At 35.3% G+C, this 26,751-nt stretch overlaps 1 protein-coding gene across 2 annotated transcripts in view; it reads right to left on the bottom strand.

Annotated features, from left to right (window-relative positions):
* The window catches only part of Ipmk (inositol polyphosphate multikinase), a 45,237-nt gene that overhangs the window by 6,010 nt on the left and 12,476 nt on the right, over positions 1-26,751 (bottom strand). For both annotated transcript variants that reach the window (XM_020179202.2, XM_020179203.2), the window contains exons 3-5: positions 18,105-18,201; positions 9,123-9,295; positions 1,098-1,179 (exon numbers count right to left, since the gene is read on the bottom strand). In XM_020179202.2, the coding sequence (XP_020034791.2) occupies positions 1,098-1,179; positions 9,123-9,295; positions 18,105-18,201 (352 nt within the window). The remainder of the gene's footprint in view (positions 1-1,097; positions 1,180-9,122; positions 9,296-18,104; positions 18,202-26,751) is intronic.

Consider the following 26,751-nt stretch of genomic DNA (forward strand, 5'->3'; position numbering starts at 1 on the left):
CATATATGTGTATACATGTTAATAGCCTTTGTTTAAACCATTGTAATACTATTTGATTATTCATTAGGTAGCTCTAGAAGTTTTTGATATGACTCAGCCACAAATGGGAAGTTTCAAAAAAGACACATTACACAGAACAATTTTAATAAACTATGATACTAAGCCTCACTTTAAAAAACTGACTTTATAGCTTAAGGTAGGAGGCAGTGTCAAAGTCCAAGATTAGCTCAGGGAAAAAACCTATCTTAGACAAAAAGCCGGATGTGATGGTGGTGCATGCTGTAATCCCAGCTACATGGGAGGAAGGGGTGGGAGGATTGTAGTCATAGGCCAGCCCCAAGCAAAAGCAAGACCCTATCTGAAAAATAAATTAAAAGCTAACAGGGGTGAAGGCATAGCTCAAGTAGCAGAGTATCTGCCCCTGAGTTCAAATGCCAATAGCACCAAAAAAAAAAAAAAAAAAAAAAAAAAAAAGACTCTAAAGACAACCTTTAGTTTCAGTATTGAGCTAGACAGTTGGTACACAGATGTTCAATTTTTTTCTTAAAGCACATTTCTAAAGTTTGGATCTGTGGTGTCCCCCCCGAGGCCCATATGCTGAAGACTTAGTCTTACTTATTGATACGACCTTCCGGAGGTGGATCTGGTAAAAGGAAGTAGGTCACTGGGGCATGCCCTTAAAGGGGATACTGGAACCCCGTCCCCCCTCACTTTTCTCTTTGCTTCCTGGCCACCACAGGTGAGCAGCTCTCCTCTACCACATACTCATGCCATGATGCATCCTTCTGACACAGGCCCAAGTGAACACAGACTGAAACCAAGAGCCAAAATAAACATTTTCTCCCTTTAAGATGGTCATCTTAGGGATTTTGTCACAGCAATGGAAATAAGAAATAAATGAAAGTGTACAAAGAAGGGCCATTCACAGTCTCATGATTTTGTGTGTTAGAAATAAGGGATTATGACTGATTCAGTTCTGAGAAAATAAAGTTTATTATAAATTAATCATTATTTTAAAGAAGAATTAAAACTGAAATAACTGTAGAATTATTTTGTTAACTGTAATAAATAAAACCACTGATTTTTTTCACACTTACCATCCTTGATAGTTTCTTTTGTTAAGCTTCTTCCATAGTGCTGGTTTTGTGTCTCATAGCTATCAGAATGAGCATGATAAACCTGTTCAAAATAGCAGCAGATATTAAGACTAATATTCCTTGACCATGTGTGGTTTAACCTGGCAATGCCAGGGTGATTAAAGATGAGATTAATATAATTCATTATAATCAACTTAAAAAGAAAAAAGTCATAAAGTCATATTAACAGATGCTGCAAATGCATGTAACAAATTTAACATCTACCACTATTGAAAAGTTTTTATAACAAAAGGAGCGATGAACATTTCCAATATGATAAAATTACCTATCTCAATTCACCAAAAGTTAGCTTCAAGCTTAAAGAGGAAATAAGTGTTTCCTTTAAAATACAAAGAGCTTCCATAAAAAGTATTCCACCACATCTATTATCATTTTATTATCTAGTATTATTTTGGAGTTACTAGGAAATACAAATAGATAAAAAGAAATAGGAGGGTTTGGCATGGTAGAACACATCCATAATTCCAACTACTCAAGAGGTAGAGATCTGGAGGACTGAGGTTCGAGGCCAGCACATGCAAAAAATAAAGATTGTGTTATGAGACTGACCTAGGCAAAAATGTTTGACCCTATTTGAAAATAACTGAAGCAAAAAAAGGCTAGAGGTATGGGTCAAATGGTAGAGTACGTGACTAGCAAGAGCAAGGTCTTTGAGGTAAAACCTCAGTAAAACACACACACACAGAGAAACATTTAGATAGATAATCATTTAGAAAGGACAAGATAAAGTTATTCGTGTAGATAATGATTTATACTGGGATATTAATTTAAAAATGAATATATACAATAAAAATTTAAAATGGTGGTTAAGTATGAATAACCTTTCAAATATACAAATAATTGGTTAGAAATGTAGTAGAAGAATGACCCCATTTACAAATGCAACAAAAAAAGAACTAAGAAACAGAGTAAACCAAGCACAAGATCCATATAAAGACATCTTCAATACACTCCTAAGACATACAACCATGTTCTCCAAGAAGATTCAACATCATAAAAGATATCTATTCAATTTAAGTTAATCTACAACCAAAATGAGATTCTAATAAAGCCACAACCAGGTTTTAACCATATAAACTAATTCTAAAGGTCATTTAGTGCTGGGTATATCGGTGTTATCCTGCACTCAGCTACTCAGAAGGCAGAGGCAAGAAGATCGCATCAGCCCAGAGTTTGAAGCCAGCTTGGGCAATAAAGCAAGGGCCCGCCATAAAAAAGACCAAAAAAATAAATTTAAAGCGAGAAGAAAAAGTTCACATAAAAAAAGGAGACAGGATAAATCAAAATAAGATTAAAAAGACAGAACTACCAGATATTAAAACACATTTCAAATCAAATATTTATGAAAATTTGGCATGTGGTAACAGGATTTTAAGTCAGTGGGAAAAAGATGATTAAATGGTGTTATTTGATTATGTAGTGATCAGGAAAAAAAAGGTTGTATTCATATCTTATACCATATGCCAGGATAAATTCCAAATCCATCAAAGATCAAAGTGTATGAAATGAAATGATAAAAGCCCCCCTTCAAAAAAAAAACATGGAAGAATCCTAGAACAACTCATAATTAGGGAAGGCATTTCTACCCCAAATTCAGAAATTTCTACCCCATTCAATCTGTACTCAGTGTTCAGTGTTTTAGCTATTTTAGAAATCAAAATATGAATGGACAAGATATGTGAAAGTTATGTGATAACTATAGGGTATGTTTACATTTAAGGAAAAATGAACAAAGGATGAAGAGTTCACAGAAATCAAATAGCTCTCACACTTAACAGGAACACAGCCCTTTCCCTCAATTGTGACAAACAAAAACATCTCTCCAGACATTGCCAAATGTCTCCTTGGGTAGCAAACTTGCCCCTGGTTGAAAACCACTGCTCCATACCAGGCAAACTGTCAATATCTATCAAAATTATAGAGATATATAAGCCAAACACTTCCCCTTTAAGGATTTATCCCAAGAATAAGTTAGTACACTGGTATGAGGTAGTTCTATATAGTTATTTACTGTAACATGACTTATAATAGCAAAAGAATAGAATCAAAGGATACATCAAAGGAAATTAAATTATGGTATAACAAATACTGTGCCACTATGGAAAGAGCTAAGATATGTTATATGGGAAAATGCACAAAACATAAAATAGGGTTCAAATCAGGTTCTGTGATAAAGAAACACACATATGCCATATCTGCATATTATAAAGTATCTCTGGAAGAATACTCTGGCAAGAAAAATATAATATGGTGTCCTCTGTGGAGGCAGACTACTCACTGTGTATGTTTCTACACTTTTTGGAATTTAAAGCATAAAACAAGGTATCGTTTAAATTTTTAATTTTTAAGAAGAATTAGTAATATATTTATTTAGAAAATTGCCATGTTATAATTTTCAGTGGGACATAATTACTATGTCAAATTCTTCACTACAATGAAAAAGGTCAAGTATAACCATGTTCTTTTACGCATACATAAAGCCTATTATGAAGGACAATTTCTTAGCCAGAAATGATAGCACATGCCTATACAGCACTAGGGAGGCTGAGACAGGACTAAGTTTGAGGCCAGCATGGACTACATAATTAATGTGGTTCTGTCTCTCTCTCTCTATGTTAAAACAATTCCTTTGAACACCATGGTAAACACTATATAAAATCACATTGGTTATAGGACAAAGTATTTTATAGGAATAGTTAAGCACATCTAAAGTGTTTTTTAAATATCTCATTCTCTATTTTACACAAATATGTTTAAAAGAGGATTCGAGGGCTGGGGATGTACCTCAGTGCTATGGCACATGCTTAATATGAGCAAGGCCTAGAGTATGATCCCAAGCACCACCAAAAATAACTAATAAATTGAAAGAAGACTCTAATTTTTTAAAAAGTTGCTATTCCATTATTCAGAAGTATATTATCTGAGCCAAACTGAATCTCATCCACAAGAACCTAAATTTCACATACAGACTAAAAAAGCTAATCCCTTCAGGACAATGCCTTTATTGACATCTCTTTTCCTCTGCTCATTTTGACTTTATTAAAACTAGAATGAAAAAGGTCTGAGAGTTTCTCTGGTCTCTGCTCACTACAAACTCTTGCACAGTAATAACAATATTTATAAATCAAAAATTAATTCCTACCCTCAAAATGTATATATGTAGCAAAAAGAAAAAAAAGCCTGTATATTTTTTAAATTGGCTGGCGCACATGTTAAGAAGACAGAATGAGCAAAAGCCAGCCCAGCAACTTCTTATTGGTATTGCACCCCATCAGTCACTTCTCTATGTGAACTTACGACAGGAGCAAACAAATTCAAACATTTTAATAAGCACGTTTCATTTTAAGTCAATTTATGAGCCAGAGAAATCTAAAGTGTTACTATCCCACACTATCATAAGGAAAAAAGGAGATATAAAAAAAAGAATCTGATTTTTAGACAACATAATCAATAAAGATTAGAAAAAAGTATCTTTTCCCTCCAGTAATACAAAGTCAGAATTAGGAAAGGCAACTTCTCCCCACAGGGTATTTCTTTGTCAAAAATGTAAGCTATTGTCCAAAATATATTGGAGCATCTAAAAGTGAGATCACCCAAAATCGTGAATTAGTTTAAAATTTTTCAGGTGAATTTCTAAAAATGTTTTTTAATTAACCTCTGGTAAATAAACATAATAAACCCCTATAATTACACAGCATATGTTTTCGGAGTCAGAACCAAAATGGAAAAATAAACTATGAACACAACAGTCGATCTTTAAGAACACTATTTCAAAATACTAAATTCCAAAGTCACTGCTGCTGTACTAACTTCTCTTTAGTCTGATACCGTAAGAGAACATGACCCCATCAACCCACTGAGGCACACTCAGTCACCTTACATTAACTCCTCTTTTACAGATGCTCTGGTGCTAATTAGTTTTGGACCAATTACTGTCCCTTACTGCCAGTTCAAAAACCCACCTTTTCCAAAATCACCCTGTAGCCCCCGCCTTTTGACTCCTTTGTTGCTATAGGCCCAATTTTGTTTCTACCTCTTTTATAGCATATATTTCAGTAAGTCTTATTAAGTCAATGGTGAGTCTTTTTAAATTTCATTTATTTTATTATAAATATTATTCCCCTATTTTATTACACTACGAAAATCATTTATATTTTATTCCTTCTTTGATGGGAGAGCAATCTTGGATAAGAATTTGATAAATTATATCATTTGCTTATAAAAAATTATCATTCAATAATGTGCTTGTTTCATTTAAAATAGTGTGAGGGTTTAGTGACAAACAAGATTCTTAAGATATCACATACCCTTTCTCATTTAAGTAGGTTTTAACTACACAATAGCATACGTTAACAACACGACAGAATTTCACTGTGATAATTCCCCACATGCTACAGTATACTTTGAACACACTCACCACCCCCATTCTATTTCCATTTCCCTGCTTCTTCAGTGATTGGTGGGTTTCATTATGTTGTCTTCAGTATATAGATATGCGTCCTCTCAGTATCCTTTCCTTCCCCCTCTCCCTCCTGCTGATGCCCCCACAAACTCCCTCACATACATTCACGTCAATGGTGAGTCTTAATAATCTATATCATCTTCGGATGGAGGAAACAGAGTATAATTGCTTAAAGTCACATAAAAACGTATTCCTAAATCAGCACAGAAAATAGGCAAGTTACTCTACCTTTCAAACCTCTTTTATGACTGGTTAAATATGGCAGAAAACAATTTTAAAACCAATATATTTGGGAAACATCATAGTTTAGTCAGTGATAATAAAAGGGAGTTTTATTTAAAGGCATGACTGTCATGGAAGCAAATTTTTTAAATAGGAAATAATTCTAATCCAAACAAACTTACTAAAGAAATACACTAAAGAAAATACACTATAACTGGGCACCAGTGGCTCACGCCTATAATACTAGCTACTCAGGAGGTAGAAATCAGGAGGATCACAGTTCTTAGCCAACCCCAAGCAAATAGTTCATGAAACCCTATCTTGAAAAAACCTATTGCAAAAAAAGGGCTGGTGGAGTGGCTCAAGGTATAGGCCCTGAGTTCAAGCCCCAGTACTTAAAAAAAAAAAAAAAATCAAATAAACTACTAAAACATAATCCTGGCCTGGCACAGTGGTAGAAGTGACAGAGCACCTGTTTAGGAAGTACAAGACCCTGAGTTCAACTCCCAGCACCATTAAAAAAAAAAAAATCCTATTATTACTCGTATTAAACCCAGGTTTATTGCTAGTTTTAATATTCTAACACTGTATAATTATACTCACATTGTCACTTTATTTTACACTTCAATCAGGTAAGTAGTGAATGTTTAATTATAAACTGTTGTACTATATACAGGAAGCTATGAGAACAAAAATAGGGGAAAGCAAACTGATATACAGACCCAACACAATCCCTATGAAAATCCCAAAAAGAACAAAGCTGAAAGACTTACAATTCACAACTTAGTCCAAAGCTACATGAATCAAGAAGTGTGGTACTGACCATAAAGATGAACTAAATATGCTTCAGTGGAATAAAATTAAGATTCCAGAAATAAACTCACATTTATTTTCAATGATGGTGTCAAGACTAATTCAGTAGGGAAAACAGAACTCTTCAACAACTGGTGCTGAGACAACTGGATACACACATGCAAAACAATGCACTTAAAATTTATCAAATATCTCAACCTAAGAGATAAAACTACAAAATTCTTCAAGGAAAAATAGAAGTAAATCTTGATGACATTTAAAAAATGGCACTTTGTATATGATAAGTACATACACTTTTATTTGTCAAGTAAAAAAGAATCTTAGTAACTTCGGGTTAGACAATGGTTTCTTACATAGGACACCAAAGTATAAGTAACAAAAGAAAATTAATAAATTAGAATTCAGAAATAACAATATTTATATTTTAAGGACACAATAAAGTGAAAAGAACTGGTAAAGTATGAGAACATATTTACAAATAAATGTCTCATGAGGGATTTGCATACAATTCAATAATAAAAAACAAATATTGTAATCCTAGCTACTTGGGAGGCTGAAATCAGGAGGATTGCAGCTTGAGGCCAGCTCAAGCAAAGAGTTTTCAAGACCCCATCTCAACTAATAGCTGGGCACAGTGGCATGCACCTGTCATCCCAAACTACATAAGAGGCTGAGATGGGTTCGAAGTCAGTCCAGGGGAAAAAAGTTGAGAGACACCATCTCAATGCAAAAACGTTGGACATGGGGCTGTCATCCCAGCTATGGCAGAAAGTTTAAAATAGGAGGACTGTGGTTCAGGCCAGCCTGGGCAAAAAGGGAGGCCCTATTTCCAAAATAATCAGAGTGAAGAACTCCTACCTATCAACCACAAAGCCCTGAGTTCAAGTACAAAAAAAAAAAAAAGACCAATACACATTTCTCTGAAAAGAAGATAGACAAATAATCAATAAGCACATGAAGAGATGCTTGTTATTATTAAGGAAATCAAAATACCACATGATACTAATCAGATGGTTGCCAAAAACCAAAAAAGGTAACAAGGATCAAAGATAAGGAGAAAATGGAAACCATGTATATTTCTGGTTGCAGTGACTTTGAAAAAAAACATCTTAGCAGTTTTTAAAAAGTTAAACATGAACTTACCATAAGACCTACAAATTTCACACTTAGAAATCTACTCAGAAGAAATAAGAACATATATTCACGAAGAAACTTATATACAAATATTCATTTCAGTCAAAAAGAGAAAAATTTCAAAGTCCGCCAATGAATTCATGAATAAATACAATATGTTCTATCCCTATAATGGAGTATTACTCAGTAGTAACAAGGAACAAAGTACTGATGTATGCTACAACATGGATGAATGTTGAAAACATTTAGCTAAATGAAAGAAGCTAGTCAAAAACCCAACATACTGTATTGTATGATTCTATTCCTATGAAATGTCCAGATGTAAATCAATGGAGACAGAAGTGGATAGATGGTTGTGTAGAGACTAGAGAAGTTGGAAGGAAAGGGAGAATCAGTCACCTATGGGTCACTAATGGGTCAGTGACCTATTTTATCACTTTGGAAAGTCTAAAAGATTAATGTGGTGATGGCTGCCCAACTACATGAATAGATGAAAACCAGTGAATTGTATTCAGTCATCCCTCAATATCCCAGTCATGAGATGATGGCAGCAGCCACATGAAGGGCCTGGCTGAGACCAGTGAAAAAACTGTACCTGGGCCCAGCACAAGCTGCCAACCCAAAGGTTATCCATGGGTACAATCAGAACTAGGAGAAGGAAGTTCTGATAAGCTACTGTACAGGAGAGGGACTACAGATAATGTACTGTATATTTCAAAAGAGCTACAATAAAGGATTTTAAATGCTTTTACTATAAAAGTATGAAAAATGTTTGATGAGATAAATATGCTTACATTACACAATATATATGTAAATTGAAAATTTTATAGATGCTCCATATATGCAAAATTTTTATGTATCAGTTAAAAATAAAGTTTTTAAAAATGCCAATCCAAAGAACTGTGAATAAATGAACTGTTTTAAACCACAAATTCTGAAACAAGAGAAACTTTAAAATAAATCTAAAGTCAACAATTATTATATCTTAAAAAAAAAGGGTGAACAACATTTAATTTCTCTTTTCCATTTTAAAAATACAGGAAAACAGTTCTTTTCTCATGGGAAAGTCATAAGTAATGTGTCTTCCTTTAGTATTTATTTTGCAATGAAATTACCAGAGTTATAGTCTTGAGGTTCAGGCACTCATTTATTAATCACCTACTATGCGCCACTACCAGAGACACCATCTAACAGGAAACAAAAAAGAGAAAATCCCTGTCCTTACAAAGTTTACATACTGGAGAGTTACCTTCTGATATTAAAATGGCATTCATAATTTTCAAAGGAAGAACACATAAAGAAAACGTGTATATTACACTGATAATCACTCTTACCCTCATGCCAAGCACCAAGAACCCAATCTCTTCCATCAGTGGGTACTTGCTGACCTGCTGCTGAATCTTCTCAGATGAGGCAAAAGGATCATAGCTTTTTCGCCCTATCTTTACATCCATTATACAGGGCTTATTAAATTTATGAGTCACATCTTCCAGTTTTAAGTATAAGTCTGTTATTAAAAAAAACATTAATTAATGAGAGTAATCATGACTACTCAAGTAACTAAAGGGAGATACAAAAAGGAAATCAATCCTAGAAGAGAAAAGCTAAAAATAAATCTAGAGTCAGTAATTATTATCACTGTACCTTAAAAAAAAAAACTGACCAACAAATTTATAACATGTATAAATATCACAAAAAATTCAGGAAGTGAATTAACCAATATTCAAATTTAACCAGACGCAAAGGTGATGGAGTAGACGTAAGGTTTCGACAGGCATTTAAAAGGCAGTGAGAGAACTGGGCTGTGACTCCAGTGGTAGAGTACTGAGCAATCGCACGGGCCTGAGTTCAAACTCAGTACCGTAAGAAAAGCAAAAGGTAACGAGGTATTTCAAAGCTGTAACAGAATATATCAATCCTCGTTTTGAATACAAGAGCTCAGCATGAGATCTTGGCACTTTAATAAATTTTTTAAAGTTTATTCTTTATTTAACATTAGTAATACAAGTAAGTCCTTCCTACAGACTATGTAACAGAAGTAAAGGTAAATCAATACAAATTATGATCACCGCTAAATATACATATGCTAGTCTTGCTAGCTTCCAAGAAAAAATAAATGTCTTGCTTTTCAGAACAGAGATATTCCCCCAAAAGTTAGTCTGTAAATCACTTTAGCATACCACATACATCTTCCCACTAAAACTTAAATGGAAATTCAAGTATAATATTATAAAAACACCAGTTATCACACAGAGATGAACTTACAGTTTAAGCTTGAAAATAAGCATCCAGGTCCAATGAGGGAAGGAGTAAGGAAAGAAATCCTTTCCCCCTTTCCTGGGTAAAATAATCTTCTCAAAGTTCTGAATGAGATCATGATTCATTTTTTAGTTATGAATGTAATAATAAAGATTTCTCCTAAAAACTTCTCCTCAAAGACAGAAAAGATTATAGCTTGCTTTCGACACAATAAGTAAGTTTAGAGAAAGTGTACATTTTCTCTGAATTAAATAAAAGGGTATCAGAAATAAGAGAAGCCTCTGTCCTTTCTCTGTTCCTGTCCCATCAAGACTAGCATAGTTATTAAATTACAAGTTTATGCTGAACCAAGTGAGAACAACTCAATTAGGGGTTGAAAATTTTAAATATCTCAGATTTAAGAGGCATAAATCTTCTCCTTGAAAGGATAAGATATACATTTTACTCCTTACTCAAAGAAAGTTAAGAAGAGGGTTATAACTATGTAGACATTAAGCCTAAATATGATCAAAAAAAAAAAAAAAGGAACCGCAACCCAAGAAAGCAGCACTGACTACAAAAGGACCCTTCACACTTGAAAAAAAAGTTCTTAGAAAGACACCTTTGACAGGATGAGAAAAAACAAACGATCTAGACACAGGCACAAAACTGCAGCGCTTGAAAAGTAACAGACAAGTGGAAATATCCTGATTAAAGAATTAGAACCCTTCAATCTTCTGTGCTCCAAAAGATAACCAAAGGATGAGTAAGAGAAGCTGGGAAAGGAAGCAAAATGGGACAGTCCTCTTCAGATTCTCTCCTACCATCTCTAACACTGTGAGCAAAAGGGAAGGAAACAGATCCTCTCACTATAGCTGTGTAAGAATTTTAGCAACAAGGCTCATAATCCAAATACCAGAAAAGACTAAAGATTCTAGCACAGTACATCTGTGACATTCAAAAACTTACCCTCATTAATCTGGAGACAAGAGATTTCCAAAAAATCTTAGTGAGGTAAGGCTGTGTATGAGAGTTTAAAGACAGTGGGGGGAACAAGGCATCTATATCTCAGTGCAAGGTTGTTTTCAATGTGTCAATTTGGTAGGATTAAAAACAAATAATAACCTGTTTCATTATGAGAGAGAGATAACAAAGCTGACATAGACTTTACCAGTCTGAACATAAAAATTTCCATTTCTACTTTCTCCTCTTGGAAAAGAAAAAAATACATTTTTATAGTAAGAATGTAATAAATGTTTGCTGAGTAATGAATGTTTGCCATCCCACTACTACTGTCTCATGGAACTTTGGACTTGGCTTTCACCATACTATAATAAACTGAGTAGTTTCTTCAGCAAATAGGGATGAGTATAATGGGTTTTATTTGGCGTTTATTTTGACTGGTCAAATGTGTTTTTCTTTATTTGGTTCTTGATATGTCTTGTATGCTTAGAATTACCAACTAACTGCTAGATTATTTGCAATTAGCCCTCACAAATAAAGGCCTGAGTTAAGGCCTACTGAAGCCTGGTTTGCCATTTTCTTTTAGCTCTCAGGCCTCATCTGAAGTGAAAATAAGAATCTGAGATTCTTATTTCTCTTTCCTTCCAAGTTATAAAAACCAAACATCAAAACCTGCTTTAGAAATACAGATTTCTTAAGAAAGAATTGATGTTATATAACTAGCAGCTTACCATAAGTGTTTTTTTAAAAAGGTAAATAAGAAAAATGGGCATGATCTGAGCATTAAGATAATTATTGATTTTCTTTTATAAGTTGTCATCTGTATATAAATCTGAATATTAATTCACTTTGCAAAAATGCTACTAGAAAATTCTCTCCATAGAAGAGATCTAAATTCATAGTAGGTCCATCTTGAGATTCAGTGACTTAAATAATCAAAGGCATTTTACATCAGAACAGCCTCATCAGGCAGTATCACAGACTGGATAACTTGGACACCAGGGGCTCATGCCTGTAATCCTAGCTATTCAGAAGGCAGATATCAGAAGGATCGCAGCCCGAGCAAATAGTTCTCAAGACCCTATCTTAAAAATACCCAACACAGAAAAAGCTGGTGGAGTGGCTCAACTGGTAGAGTGCCTGCCTAGCAAGCATGAGGCCCCGAGTTCAAACCCCAGCACCAAAAAATAAATAAATAAATAAATAAAATAAATAAAATTTTAAAACCCAGACTGGATAACAAAGGACACCTTTTCAGCCAGGACCCCAGGGGGTGCAGCAGTACTTTTCCATTTGTAGGTCACAACCCATGATTAGATTGTGAATTCAACTGAATGGGTAGTAACCAAAAGTTCTTTAAATGAAAGAAAAAGAGAGGAACTATGAGATGGTTTCACATGTACAAAGACTAAGTATTGCTGTGGGGTTGGTCTCAATCTTATAAACATTGAGTAATAGTGCAAAAAATGTATTTATTACATATTATAAACAAAGAAGCTTTTAAAAAACATTTGACTAGACAGAATGTCACTGTGTATTATGGTGTTTACCTAGCTCAAGAGATATCCTCAGAAATGGTCCCTTTGTAGTCCATGGCGTATTTTGGAATTCAGTCCCTCAGTCACAGTCACTGAAGCAAGAATAGACAAGCTTGGCCAGTCTTACTAAATTTGGAACTGCGATGCAGAAATATCTGCTGGTGACTTGGAGAGGGTTGGTGATCACCAATATTGCCATAACATGTAAATCCCTCAATGAAAGGTAAGAGATTCCCTTGGTGAGGACTGCTCAGGAAGCCAGAGGAGAAAGAAGAGTTCAGAAAATATGGAGAGAGAGAGATATCTCTGGGCTCTGACAGAATTTGTTTTCTGGTTGTGGTTCTATCTTGGGCTCAGATATACATCCCTTAACTTTCATGGAACACTCCTGTGTCCTTATAATATATTCTTCATTTTTGTGTAATGAAGTTGACATCTGTTTCTATAACTTGCACCAAAAGAATCTCAACCAAAAAGATAACAGTTTAAAGCAACTGCTTTGGAAGCAGAGAAAGTTCAGATCTCAGCTCTACCATTTATTCACCTGTGACCTCAGGAGCACTTCTCTGTACCTAAATTATGTGTACAATAGAGATAATAATAGAATTTACCGGAGGAATATCATGAAGACTAAGTGAGATATCATGCCACAAAGTGGATAGTATAAAGTCAGTACCAGTTTCATAAGTGGGGGTTACAATGCTCCCCTACTCCATCCAAACAAAACTGCATACATTAAATATATAATTCTTATGCAAGACACTGGGATGTATAAGTAAATAGATAAAAATCTTGCCTTCACAGAGTTGGTTTTTAAGAGTAGAAACACCATTTTATTTTGCATAACATCTAGTGAATATCTGGCACTCATTGAATATTTACTAATTTTACCTGTAAGTTATATAAATATTAAAAGTGCATAGCCACTGATAAATATTAAAATCTGCTAACCATGTTAGGTCACCAATGGATCCAAGCTGAACTTCAGTGTTCAATATAAATAAAAACATTAAGATGATTCTCTGGAGTCTTCCTTCCAGTTAAGACAAGTATAACTTAACAACCACAAAATAAAAATACATCAAATGCCTCAGTTAGGCATTTGATAATGGATACTATAATCCTGAGGCTGATACTATGCCTAACCTGCAGTTAAGTATTAACAATAACATTTAATTATTATCAGGTTAAAATGTGTTGTGACTGAAAATCACATTCAATCTGATTACTCACCTCCAGAGGGCCCTTATGCTTGCTCAACTGTCATACTCTATTTTCCAAATCTATTTACTTTCCCATCCTCTGAGACTACTATATCATACTTCCTCAAATACTGCTAGCCTATTTCTCTATTTTTTTTTAATTCTGAAGAAAAGGTTACAGATTAGTTAAGATTATAGATAGTAGATTACTGTAGAACATGAAAAATAGGGTTGTTTTTGATGCTTTATTTATGCTTTTTTTATTTTGATACATTTCTAAAATGTATCAAAAAATATAATAAATATGTTCTACCTGGAATACTTTAGGGTTACTCTGACCAAGGTCAAGAATAAGGACTATGTTAATATGGTGTCTGAAAAATACCCTATAATGACAATTATTTCATAAAATGCAACTTGCAAGTACAGACAGAATTTTGACTATTAAAAAAAAGAACAGAACTAACTTTACATATATGTATATAAATCATAAAATTAGCATAATTAACCAGATCTATTTTTTTAAACTCTGGAAACTCTAATTAGGACAACAGAATTTTATAAACTCAGTCTTTCAAAGGTCTAAGGCCTGGAATTTGTAAACCATAGATAAAAGAGGTATTCTGTAAAGCTTAGTGCTGGTATTTCTATAATAAACTACAGGATATGTACTCTTCATGTTACATGTAGAATTTATTTCAAGAGGTCACAGTAGCTGGTGGAGTGGCTCAAGTGGTACAGTGCCTGCCTAGCAAGCATGAAGCCTTAAGTTCAAACCCCAGTACTGCCAAAAAAAAAAAAAGAAAAACCTTAAGGCCTCCAAAGAAAACTCATGAAATGACATACAAATCAAAAAGAATTAGACTAATACTGGACTTCTAAAATAGAGACAAAAAAACAAGGCAACAAGAGGTCACAGTAACTAGAAGTAGAGGCTAGGGGCAATAATCTAATATTTATTTAAAAGGTCTATACAGAATTTCTATAGTTTCTTTAAAAATGTTTTTGAGGAAAAGATCATTAAAGTAATAACCAGTTATTACAAAATAACACTTCATAACTAAAGATTTTGCTGATTAGGCATGGTGGGTCAAGTCTGTGATCCTAGCTACTCAGGAAGTAAAGATCAGGAGGATCACTGTTCAAACCAGCCCAGGCAAAAGAGCTGACGAAACCCCATTTCAATGAATGGTTGGGTGTGGGGGTGCATGCCAGTCATCTCAGCTATGTAGAGTAGCACAAATAGGACAAATCATGATCCAGGCTAATACAGGCATAAAGCAGGACCCCATTTCAAAAATCACCATTGCAGAAAGGGCTGGCAGAATGGCTCAAATGGTAGATAGAGTACCTGCCTAGCAAACTCAAGGCCCTAAGTTCAACACCCCAGTACTGCCAAAAAATAATAATAATTAGCCTGAAATTTTCAAAGCTAATTGCTAACAAATGTTAATAATTTTTTAAATCTCACTAGTCATATTCTAAAATCAGATACTGGTGATGACTATACAACTCTGAATATACCAAAAATCATTGAATCATGTGCTTTAAGTGGGTGAGTTTTATGGCATATACATTACAACTCAATAAACCTGTCATAAAAAAATTAAAAGAGAAAGGCAGAGATAGGAAGATCAAGGTTCAAGGCCAGCTCAGACAAATGTAGCAAGACCTTATCTCAGAAACAAGCTGGGTGTGGTGCTGCATGCCTGTAATCCCAGTTTCTGGGGAGGCAGAGATAGGAGTGCAGTTGTAGGCAGCCCAGGCAGAGTTAGCACAAGACCCTACCTGAAAAACAAATGAACTGTTAGACAATAATTCTGTTAAACAAGATAGATAGATAGCTTTCTATACTTTGCTACTTTCAGAATTTTACTACTTTGGATTGTCCAAAAAGTGTATCATATTTATAAAACTCTATCCTGAACACATAAGGAAAGATACCCAAACAAAAAACAAAACTAGAAATACATGTCATTAATTTACCACTACATAAAACACAGAAATACAAACCACAGTATTCTACAAAGGCAGGAGGATCATAAAGTTTAAGACTGGCCTGGGTAACATAGCCAAGACCCTCTCTCTCCCCACCCCCCAAAAAAAGAAAAGAAAAGAAAATCATGTGCTAGTAATCCTAAATGATAATTAAGATACTGCTTTTATGAAATTTTATTCTACTTTTCCAAGTAATGACACTGTATTTGCTCAGTTATCCACCCTTTCCCAACACAGGTCTCACCATGTAGCCCAGGCCGGTCTCAAATTAGCAATCCTCCAACCTCAGTCTCCTGAGTGCTGGGATTATAGGCCTTTGCCATTACCTAGATTTCTAATCAAGCACTATCCTCAGCAACCTTTGTTAATTTCTCAGTGTACTTCATTGAGGAATAATGACTTGCTCTAAATTAAACAGCAATCAATCACAAAGCTCACTGAACTCTAGATACCTTAGTTTCACCTTTATCTCAAATGTAACATTCCTGAAATGTGCCACTTAGAGCAAAGGGGGAAAAAGGGAAGATGTTACAACCAAAAAGGGAAGCTCTACAAAGCAAAGGTGTCTCCACAACCATACGGACTCACACTATAAAGAGAAGAATGACTCATGACAATCATAACAACTTGTGAAGTAATTTAAACGACATACTAACCTGAATCATAGCTACATACATACAGATGGGACTAACTGACCTTTAAACCAAAGAAACAGAGAAAGAGCGAGGGAGTGACAGAGACTGGGAATGGCCGAATATAGGTTGAGCATCCCTAATCCAAATATCTGAAATTCAAATTGCCCCCAGATCTGAAACTCCGTGTGCAGCAACATGTCACAGTGGAAAATTCCATACCTGACCTCATGAGTTGGATCACAATCAAAATTCAGGCACAGTAAAAATTACCTTCAGTCTACAAGATGCATACAAAACATGAATTCATGATTAGACTGGGTCCCAGTAGGAAGGTATCTGTGTATATGCAAATATTCCAAAATTTGAAACATCTCATGCCAAGCATTTCAGATAAGGGCTACTCAACCTGAAGTTAACAGGTTCATTTATACACACACACACAATTAAAGCATATGTGAATCCCAAACACTCAAATAAGCCATCAATTCACTACTACATAGCTGAGCATCTCACAGGGAGATACCAAGATCCCCTATTAATGAAATTGGCACATTAATTTAGACTACTAATCAAAGGAAAACAAGAAGTGAGGAAAAGAAGAAGCTCAAATTAGGGTTCCCTTCTCTTTCCATTCTCAAGCTGTGGTTCAACGATCTACATCAGAAAAAAACCTATACCGTTTATTTAACAAAACATCACTAATTTCTTAGTCCTGCATAATTTATTAGGGGTGCTTGTAAATTAGCATTTTAACAAGACTATAGGTTATCTTAAATCCATTCAAGATTGAAACCCTTTTTTCACCTTCATCAATGGTTAGGTAGTCAAGTTTCTCACTTAGTTAAATTTGGCCTATTCTGGTAAGAGGCTTTCCAAGACAGCAAATATTGCTTCAATGCTAACTAATGTTAAGAAAAAGAAATCTGCCAGTGCAATGGCTCATGCCTATAATTCCCAGCTACTTGGGAGGCTAAGATTGAGAAGGCTGCAGTTCAAGGCCAGCCATGCAAGTCATCAGTAGGTCCCCATCTCAAAGAACAAACTGAGCATGGTGATGTGCATGTATAATTCTAGCTAGGCAGGAGATGAGGTCTGAAGATCAGGGTCCCCTGGCTGATCCCAGGCAAAAGTGCAAAGTCTGTATCTACAAAAAGGGATAGGGGTGCGATTCACAGTTCTTAGTTCAAAACTCAAGTACTAGATGGGGGAAAAAAAAGAAATCCTGTACCCTTAATAGACATCATTTCATCCTTCATGAAACTTCCCAGTGTTTAGCAAGACTACAAATTTAAAGCCTGGAGGTGGGGCTGGGGACTTGATTCAATGATATAGCATGTGCCTAATAAGGAAAAATAAAGCCTAGGGGTGGACAATGAAGTAGGAGATAGGGAGAAGCCATACAGAGAAAATAATTTCTTTGATATATTTTTATTATACAAAGTGAGAAAAGAAATTATACAATAAATTAGAAAAGAAGAGCATCTCTAAATTAATACAATATTAAGTTCTAGTATACTAGTATACACACTTTCATTCAACTATAATGGATTTATCACTTAACTTATATATGCTATTGAAAAAATGGTTGCAAAAAGTATTAGTAAATTTTGTTTAGTGAAGACCAGAAAGAGAAGCACATATAGACTATTATCACAAAACATCCTGTTTACTTTTACATAAAGCCTTTAGAAAGTCAATTGCATGAATTAAAACTGAAAGATGTACTTTTAAGGAAATATTACCATTTGGTGCAGTAGGAGGTGACCAGACGCCATGATATTTTGGCAAATATTTTCGTAGCTCTAGAAGAACACCATCACTACAATCAGCAGCATAAACCTGAAACAAAAAGAAATATAACATTTGTTAGTTTCTTACAATGTTTTACAACTGCCCTGAATATCTCTCAGATAAAACACATTACTGAATCAGAATTTATCTGGTATGGGTTTTGATTGGAAGTAAATGTGGAATAAGCAAAACAGATTATTGTGTCTCAAATGAAAAACTGCATTAGAGCACATTCTTCTTGATTATCTAATTCTACTCTTTCACTGTCCTTGAGCTATTTTATAACTATATAAGTTGCAGATAACTGATACCAAATGCAAAATAATTCTTGTCCATAGATATGCAAGTAAATTCTGGCCCCACCAGGTTCAATTAAAGTCTCTCCATGCTCCAGAGGAGAATGGAATTTAGTGTCCATGTATAAATTCACCTTGGCCTCTCTTTATTCCTTATCAATTTGTGTTTTTGATTTCCCACTTAAACCAGGCTTAACTTCTGTCTGTTTCCCTTAGTAAATAATTGGTTAAATAAAATCTTTTACAAAATATCTATTTTATATTTATAAAGAAATTTTCATTTACTTTAAAAAGTTATTTATCTAATTACTGCTCACTTAATTCCTTGATTTATAACACCATTAATAATTGTACAAGATATAAGAAATTTCTAGATATCTTGAAGCCATGCTTAACAATCTGTAAGATATTTACCCCAATGAACTCTCTCCAAATATACTCTTACCTAATTATCTTAGGCTATTAGAGTTTATTGGTATAAAATGCTTTAAAGACTTAGTATTACAAACTCTAATTATATATGTCAAACTGTATTTATAAAAAGTAGCTATACATACCATAATTCTACAGAATAAGCCAAGTATGGCAAACTCACAAAATACCCAAAAGGTACACTTTATTTCCCAGCCTCCCCTGTTAAAATGTGAGTAGAAGTGAAATTGGTGACTTCCAGGCCAAGGTAATTAAGGCACCTTAACATCCCTCCATGCCTAGCACAATGACCATGAGGGCAGATGTTCATGATGACCTATTTATAAGATGGAATGAAATAGACCCATGATCTATATATAAATGAAAAAGACAAAAGGTATATTTTACAGAAATATGGTATAGCAGGTTCACAAAATTAAATAAGAAATGTATGTAATAATGGATATTATCTTTGTAAAAGCAAAAGAAAAAACTATGAAATTCATTTATAACTATTCTAGTTTAGTTCTGAGATGGACATAAAACAGTAGAAAGGTAAACTTTTTCTTAATTTTTTTTTGGTGGTACTGGGGCTTGAACTTAGAGCCTTGTGCTTCCTAGCAGGTGCTCTACCACTTGAGTCACTTCACTAGCTAAATTTTTTTTAAGTAGTAAGATTTGTGTTTACTACAAAGTGCCACAAATGATAACCTAAAAAACCTTTCCACCTAGAAATGTAGAATATAATACATATTTTTAAATGCATATGTGAGCTCCCAAAGAAGATGGGGAAGAAATTCACAGGCATTCAAAACTTAGAAGAAACAAAAAGTGTTAAGCTAAGCAGTGAATGTTCAGGCTCCAGAGAGGGTCACTCTTAAGATCTGAACCACAGGGTCTCTAAATTCCAGGACCTGGCAGCGACACTACACTAAAACATGGAAATTAAATAGAATTCTAAATTCCAAGCAGTAAGAAGTCTTGCCTTCTTCTCACTTCTCCAAATACTATACTTTCAAGAATGCTGGCAAGCCAAGCTAGTCAACAGAGAAAAGTACAACCCCCCTCCAAAAGAAACAATATTATAAATGAAAAGGGAGTCATACTAGGTACAAATGTGAAAATTTGCTTCAGAGGTTTTCCTGGGAGCTCTGCACATCCAGGACTGCCTCAGTTATCATTTCCTTGACATTTATTTCGGTCAGTAAGGAACACAGAGGCCACTGCAGTCATGGTTCCAGTGGCCCAAGCAATGCTCATACTGGTGGAGACCCTAGCACTGTCCGCGTGATGTTGGTTTTTCAGGCATGCAGAATGCAAGTATCATGGGTCATGAAATCTTTGATTAAGATTTCAAAGGGAAGCTTAGGAGGCCAGGCAGTATGTGGCAGGGTCAGAGTCCCTGCAAGAAACCCCTGTCAGGATGATGATGTATCTATAAGAGTAAGGGAAGCTCCAATAGAGATTTCTGGAAGTTAGAGATGCCAAGAATACGGAATGTCTGCTGAAAGAAGATACAGGAAGTGAGCATAGTCTGCCCAAGAGATTGGCCATGTGGGCTATAGCCAGCAAGGCCATGGGGTACAGCTATCCAAGCCCTTAGGAGCTCTCCTCCTGCATCAGTGTGCCCTGGATGCCAGACATAGAGCTGTAGGATTTAACATTTGCCCTGCTCGGTTTTCAGTGTTACTTTGGTCTGATCCCTCCTTTGTATTTTCCCGTTCCTCCATTTTGGAAAGGGAATGTTTACCTTGTGCCTCTATATCATGGAAATGACTCGTTTTTGCTTCTCTGAGACAGTCTCATAGCTCAGGCTGGTCTGGAACTCGCAATCCTTCCTCTACCTCCCCAGTGCTGGAATTACAGGCACGTACCACCACCACACCCAGCACATAAGTATGTGACTTGCTTCTTATTTTTACAAGCACTTACAGCTAATAGTTTCCCTTGAGTCTCAGAGAAGACTCTGGACTTACAATGTTTTTTTTTTCTTTTTCAAGTTAAGACTTTCTAAGCTCTTGGAGGTGGACTGAATGGATGCTGCACTGTGAGATAGAGACGTATATGAGCCCTCGGGAGCCATGAGCAGAAGATCTAAGTAGGCCGATGGGTCCCTATGCTGAAGGTGTGGTCTCTAGCTTAGTGCTATTGGCAAGTCTGAGGTCATTGAGGATGTGCCCTGGGTGGGGACTGTAAGTAAGACAATGGTCTCTGTCTCTCATTCTTTTGTGCACCAAGACATGAACTACACAGTATTGTCTGCAACATGCTCCTGCCATGCTCCTCACCACAGACCCAAAAGCAATGGGGCCAAATGATCATGGACTGAAACCTTTGTAACTGTGAGCCAAAATAAACCTTTTCTCTTTATTAGCTGATTGTCTCAGACATTTGTTATAGTAACAGAAAGTTAACTAACACAGGTGATTTATTACGGGTTGCCTTAAACCCTTACCACACCTTTGTAAATAATCCCTTTTTAAAACTGCCTGTACACTAATTATTTCTTGACTCAAACAGAGGTTAATTTTGTTAACCTGACAAAAAACACCTACCACAAACTCAGAAATTTAGAAAGTCATATTTTAACAGGGAGATGTTAGAAGTACTCACATTAAATGAGTTAAATGCTGCCATCGCAGCATTCTATTCAACACTGAATTGGAAGTCTTTGACAGATGGATTCAAAAGAAGCAAGCAAAACTTAGAATTTTAACTGTCAGTATAGAAAACCCCCAAGAGTCTTAGTTAAATACAAATTAATAAGAGTTCAGAAAGACTGTAGAAATAAAAACACTATACAAGTATCTATCTCATTCTTACGTATTAGCAATTGTTGGAAAACTTAATTTTTAAAAAATACTGTATATGGGTCAGAAGTGGTGGCTCATACTTACAATCATGGCTACTTGTGAGGCAGAGATTGGGAAGATTGTGGTTCAAGGCTAACCCAGGCAAAAAGTGTCTGAGACCCCCAACTCAACCAATAAAAGCTGGGTATGGTGGTATGCACCTGTCATGCCAGCTATGCAGGAAGCATAAATGAAAAGATAGTGGTCTAGGCTAGCCCAGGCATAAGTGTGAGACCTTATTCAAAAAATAACTAAAGCAAAAAGGGCTGGAGGCATGACTCATCTGGTAGAGCACCTGCCCAGCAAGTTCAAGGGCCTGAATTCAAACCCCAGTACCATCAAAAAAATAAATAAATAAGACTGCATACAGTGGAAACAAAAAATAAGATACTAAGAATAAATCCAACAAAATATATACAAGACTTTTACAGAATAAATATGTAATGTTTTCTTCAAAAAGAGGCAGCATGTAGCAGTTAAATATTCTAGAGTCAGATTGCCCACTTTCAAATCCTGGGGTTACCATTTACTATTTTGATGGTTCAGGTCAAATTATTTGAACTAAGTACCTTGTGAGCACATTTATAAAACAGGGATAACAGTACTGAACCCACAGGTTGTTGTAAGTATTAAGTAAGTTAGTATTAGTCAAGTACTTTACACCAGTACCTGGGACACAGTGTTATACAACTGTTAAATAAAATTAAACAGTGAAAAAATAGAGATAAATGCTATAGGAAGGAAGACTCAATATAGTAAAAATATCAATTCTCTTTAAGTTAATCAACAGTATATATATTTCAAGAAAAACAATCCAAAAGAAAAATGAGTGAAGGATATAACCAGGAAATTCATAGAAAAACTATAAAAGAGTAAAAACAAAAAAAACCATTCTGGACACCAACTGCAATTAGGCAAACAAATGAGAGCATTTTTGGTTCACTAGACTTGATAAAAACTGAAAAAGATGACACTGAATATTAACTTTACAGTCTGCTGAGACATAAACCAAAGGGACAATCAGCTGTGCCTACCAGCATTTAAAATGTGAATGCCCTTTGACTCATCGATTCCACATCCTGAAATCCACCTCTAAAAATCTATATACACAAAAAAACTGTGTACCGAGTATCACTGTTACATTGTTTGTAATAGCAGAAATTCTGGAAAAATTTAATATCCATTTATACATCTACTTATACATTAATTGGAATATTATCGCCTATTAAAATAAATAATGTACAACTATAAGCACAGACAGTATATTAGTAAAGCAGAAAATAAAAAGGACCTTATAAAATCTGATATATAATTTAGAATGGTAAAAAGTAACTTACTATATATATTTGATAAACACATGCTCCCGAAACCTCTGAAAGCATGCTTGTCTAAACTGTTAAGAGTACTTTCAAATGGCAAAGATAATCATATTGAGAAAGGGAATTAATGAACAAATTCATGATTTTATTCTAAATACTAATGTACAAATTTGTTTTTTTAAGGTGATGAAGAAAAAAGATCAAAAAAGTTTGGAAATACTGACCATAATGACTTTGTGACATAAGGCATATTCAGTAAATGATACTGGGGTCACTGTACAGAAACTGAGACTTGGACAATAGGTAATGTACTAAACATCACACAATGTGATGACACTGACTCTAATCTACTATACCATATATACTGCCTTTCTAACGTGTGAGGAAACTGGGAACACCTGGCCCTATATAGCTTGGACACTGAATGTCCTCCAAAGGCTCTGTGTGTTAAAAGTTTTATTCCCAGTTTGACACTGATAGAAGGGAGAACCCTCAGGAGGTGGGGCCTAGCAGGAGGCCCTTAGGTTACCGGGGGCAGACTCTTAAAGGATATTATGGGACCCTGGTACCCTCCTTTTTTGCTTCTTTGCCATGAGTAAGCAGTTTTTCTTCACAGGCTCCCACCATGATATGGTATCTCACCACAGGCCCAAAGAAACAACAATTATGGTCTGGAACTTCTAAAACTGTGAGCCAAAATAAAACTTTTCTCTTTATAAATTGATTATCTTGGGTATTTGTTATAGTAATTGAAAGCAAACTAGCACACCTGACAACATACTAGCTTATGCAAATACCTGAATGTAGAATATATATAGAATGTAACCACATTTTGCAAATAGAAACCTACAATTTGGTACAATATGAACAAGTATAGTTAAGAAAAAAATAGCACAGAATACTTTTGGTTTGTTTGTGGTTTGGGGGTTTGAACTCAGGGCTTTACGGTTGCTAGGCAGGCACCTGAGCCACTGCTCCAGCACAGAATGCTTTAAATGTATGGCTAAGTAAATACACCCAACTGTATTCATTCCACAAAGGCCTGACACTGAACCAAAAGACAAGAAATCCAATACTCAGCTTATGGTTTAATATTGTAGACACAATACAATGGCCTGCATTCCATGTATTCTCAAAATTAAAATTCCACACAAATTTAATGGTTATTAAGGCTATTCATATTCTGGGCTAACAAGTAAATAAATTATTCTTAAACTGTTTGATGGAGGGAAGAGAAGTTCTTTGTTTTAAGGCAAGTTTAAAATGCAAATACATTTATAGGTGAGCACACTTACAGGAAAACCTCATTACAACAAACTTCATACACAATCTATATTATAATAGAATCTCATTTCACCAGAAATTAAATTTCAAATATAAAAAAATAAGTTACTGCTTCTCTACAAAAAAAGTCCTGAAAAATGCCAGATACTAAATAAGAAATGCTGTGTACTAAGCAGAACATGAATATGGCATATCATTGAAGCATCGCATCTGGAGCACGGGATGCCATCTACCAACATTAGAACTTAAAAGATCAAATATTAACATCTCCATGGGCTATAAAGCTTGGAGAAAATCAGCCATGGCCCACAGTCACACTGCCAAATGGTAAAACTGAAAATTAGGACACAATCTGTGTAATTTCAAAGTCAACATGCCAATATCACATCACTGACATAAGAGGGAAAAAAACAAACCTTCACTTTAGCGCACTGTTATGGGCTGAATGTGATACACCAAAACTCATGTGTCCTAATACCCAGGACCTACGACTGAATACATTTGGAGACAGTATACAAAGTGATCAATATGGCTAAATAAGGCTGTTAGGGTGGGCCCTAATCTGATAAAATGGTATGCTCAGATGAACAGGAAATTAGGACATAAAATGCACAGAGGGAACAGCATGGGAAGGCATAGAGAAAATAGCCATCTATAAGCAGAGAGGTCTTCCTAGCTATGCAGGAGGCATATGTAGGAGGATCTAGGTCTGAGGCCAGCCTAGGACAACGCAAGACTCTTCCTGAAAAGTAACAAAAACAAAGAGACTAGGAGAGTGGCTCAAATGGTAGAGTGCCTGCCTAGCAATGCCAAGGCCCTGAGTATAAAACCTCACTGCAAAAAAAAAAAAAAAAAAAAAGCCTATAATCCAAAGGGCTACAATGAATCAATAAATGAGCACAGTATACAAGCAATTTTCAAACCCATGTACAGATAATTTCACAAGGTCTGGGCCTCACAAACACACAGATAATAAATCTCACTGATTATGTATGTGGCTAGGAGCCATAGATATCAACAAGGAAAACCACACATTAGACTAATGCAATAACTAAACATCCATCACAGGTAAGCATCACAATATTTATGCTATACAATTAATATAGTTTAAGCACAAAGCTTTGGAAAGCATTTAGGGTTTCTACTCAAGTATGTTTACATAGTATGTGAATGAAAATGATAAAGTTCTGAAACTAACAAAAGGCATAAACTGCACAACTTCATATGACATCTTCAGAGATGATTCCCCATAGAAACATGCATCAGTCTTATAGGAATCATAGACAGAAACCACATAATAATTTAAGAAATGGACATTTAATATAAAAAATTAAGCAATAATAAAAAAAGACAACTAGAAAATACAAAAAGAATCCTCGAAGGTACCCTATGGTTGAGGACAAACTTGCAAAGAGAGCCTGTTTCCTAAACAGACCCTACTGAAGAAGGCATAATGGCAGCCCACTGGACAGCAGAGAGGTCTGCTAGGTTAACCAACTCAAAATTGGCTAAAACTGGGTATGCATGAAACAACCTTACGGAAGCAAGTAAGACACAGTCAGTGGCTAGGCACATGGGTACACAGGGGATGTTGGGTTGCCACATTAGACAAGAGATCGAGAATGCCTGATGTCAATCTCAGGAGCAGGACAGGAGACAAATATGAAGTCTGGATGCCAGTGCACACAGGAGCCCTCCATATTAGGAAGGCTACAGGAAGGTGATCACTAGGCTGGGCCAGGGCCTTGAGGTTACTGAAGACCCATATTTCCAGACATGTGGCTGTAGCAGAAAAGCACTCACTTGCATGGCTAACCAATGAGGCAGCAGATGGAATCAGAAGAAAAGCCCCTCTCCCTGCAATGTCTCCCAGTGCTTTCTGAGAATGCTTAACAATGAACATTCTCACTAAAAAGGAAAAATGCTTAAAGCAACTCAGCTCATTATCACAGAAGTAACAAGGGGAGAATTTCTAAAAGCGGGACAATAAATTGGTAACTGGCACAGGTGGTTCATAGTGTTGCAGCATTTAAAGTTTTCATGTTACTCTAGTATTATTTGTTGTTTTAAACTGAATTCTTTTAGAAGTGAGATGAATTCTTGAAAAAAATCATATAAAACACCATATGAAAAGTACAAATCAATATCCCTTACAAATAAAAGATCCAAAATACTAGCAAAGCACATCCATGGCATATAAAAAGGACTACACCTTGACCAAGTACAATTTATTGCAGGACTGAAAAGTTGGTGCAACATAAAGAAATCAATCAATGTAATATATAGTACTAAAGGAATAAAAGGCAAAAATCACAAAATTCCTACTAGCTTTTTGTCAAAAACTGACAAGCTGATCCTAAAATGCAAACTGAAATACAAGGTCCCAGAACGGCCAAAACAATTTTCAAAAAGAACAAAAATAGAGGACTAATGTTT

This window comes from Castor canadensis, chromosome 7 (assembly GCF_047511655.1).
Source record: "Castor canadensis chromosome 7, mCasCan1.hap1v2, whole genome shotgun sequence".
NCBI lineage: Eukaryota > Metazoa > Chordata > Mammalia > Rodentia > Castoridae > Castor > Castor canadensis.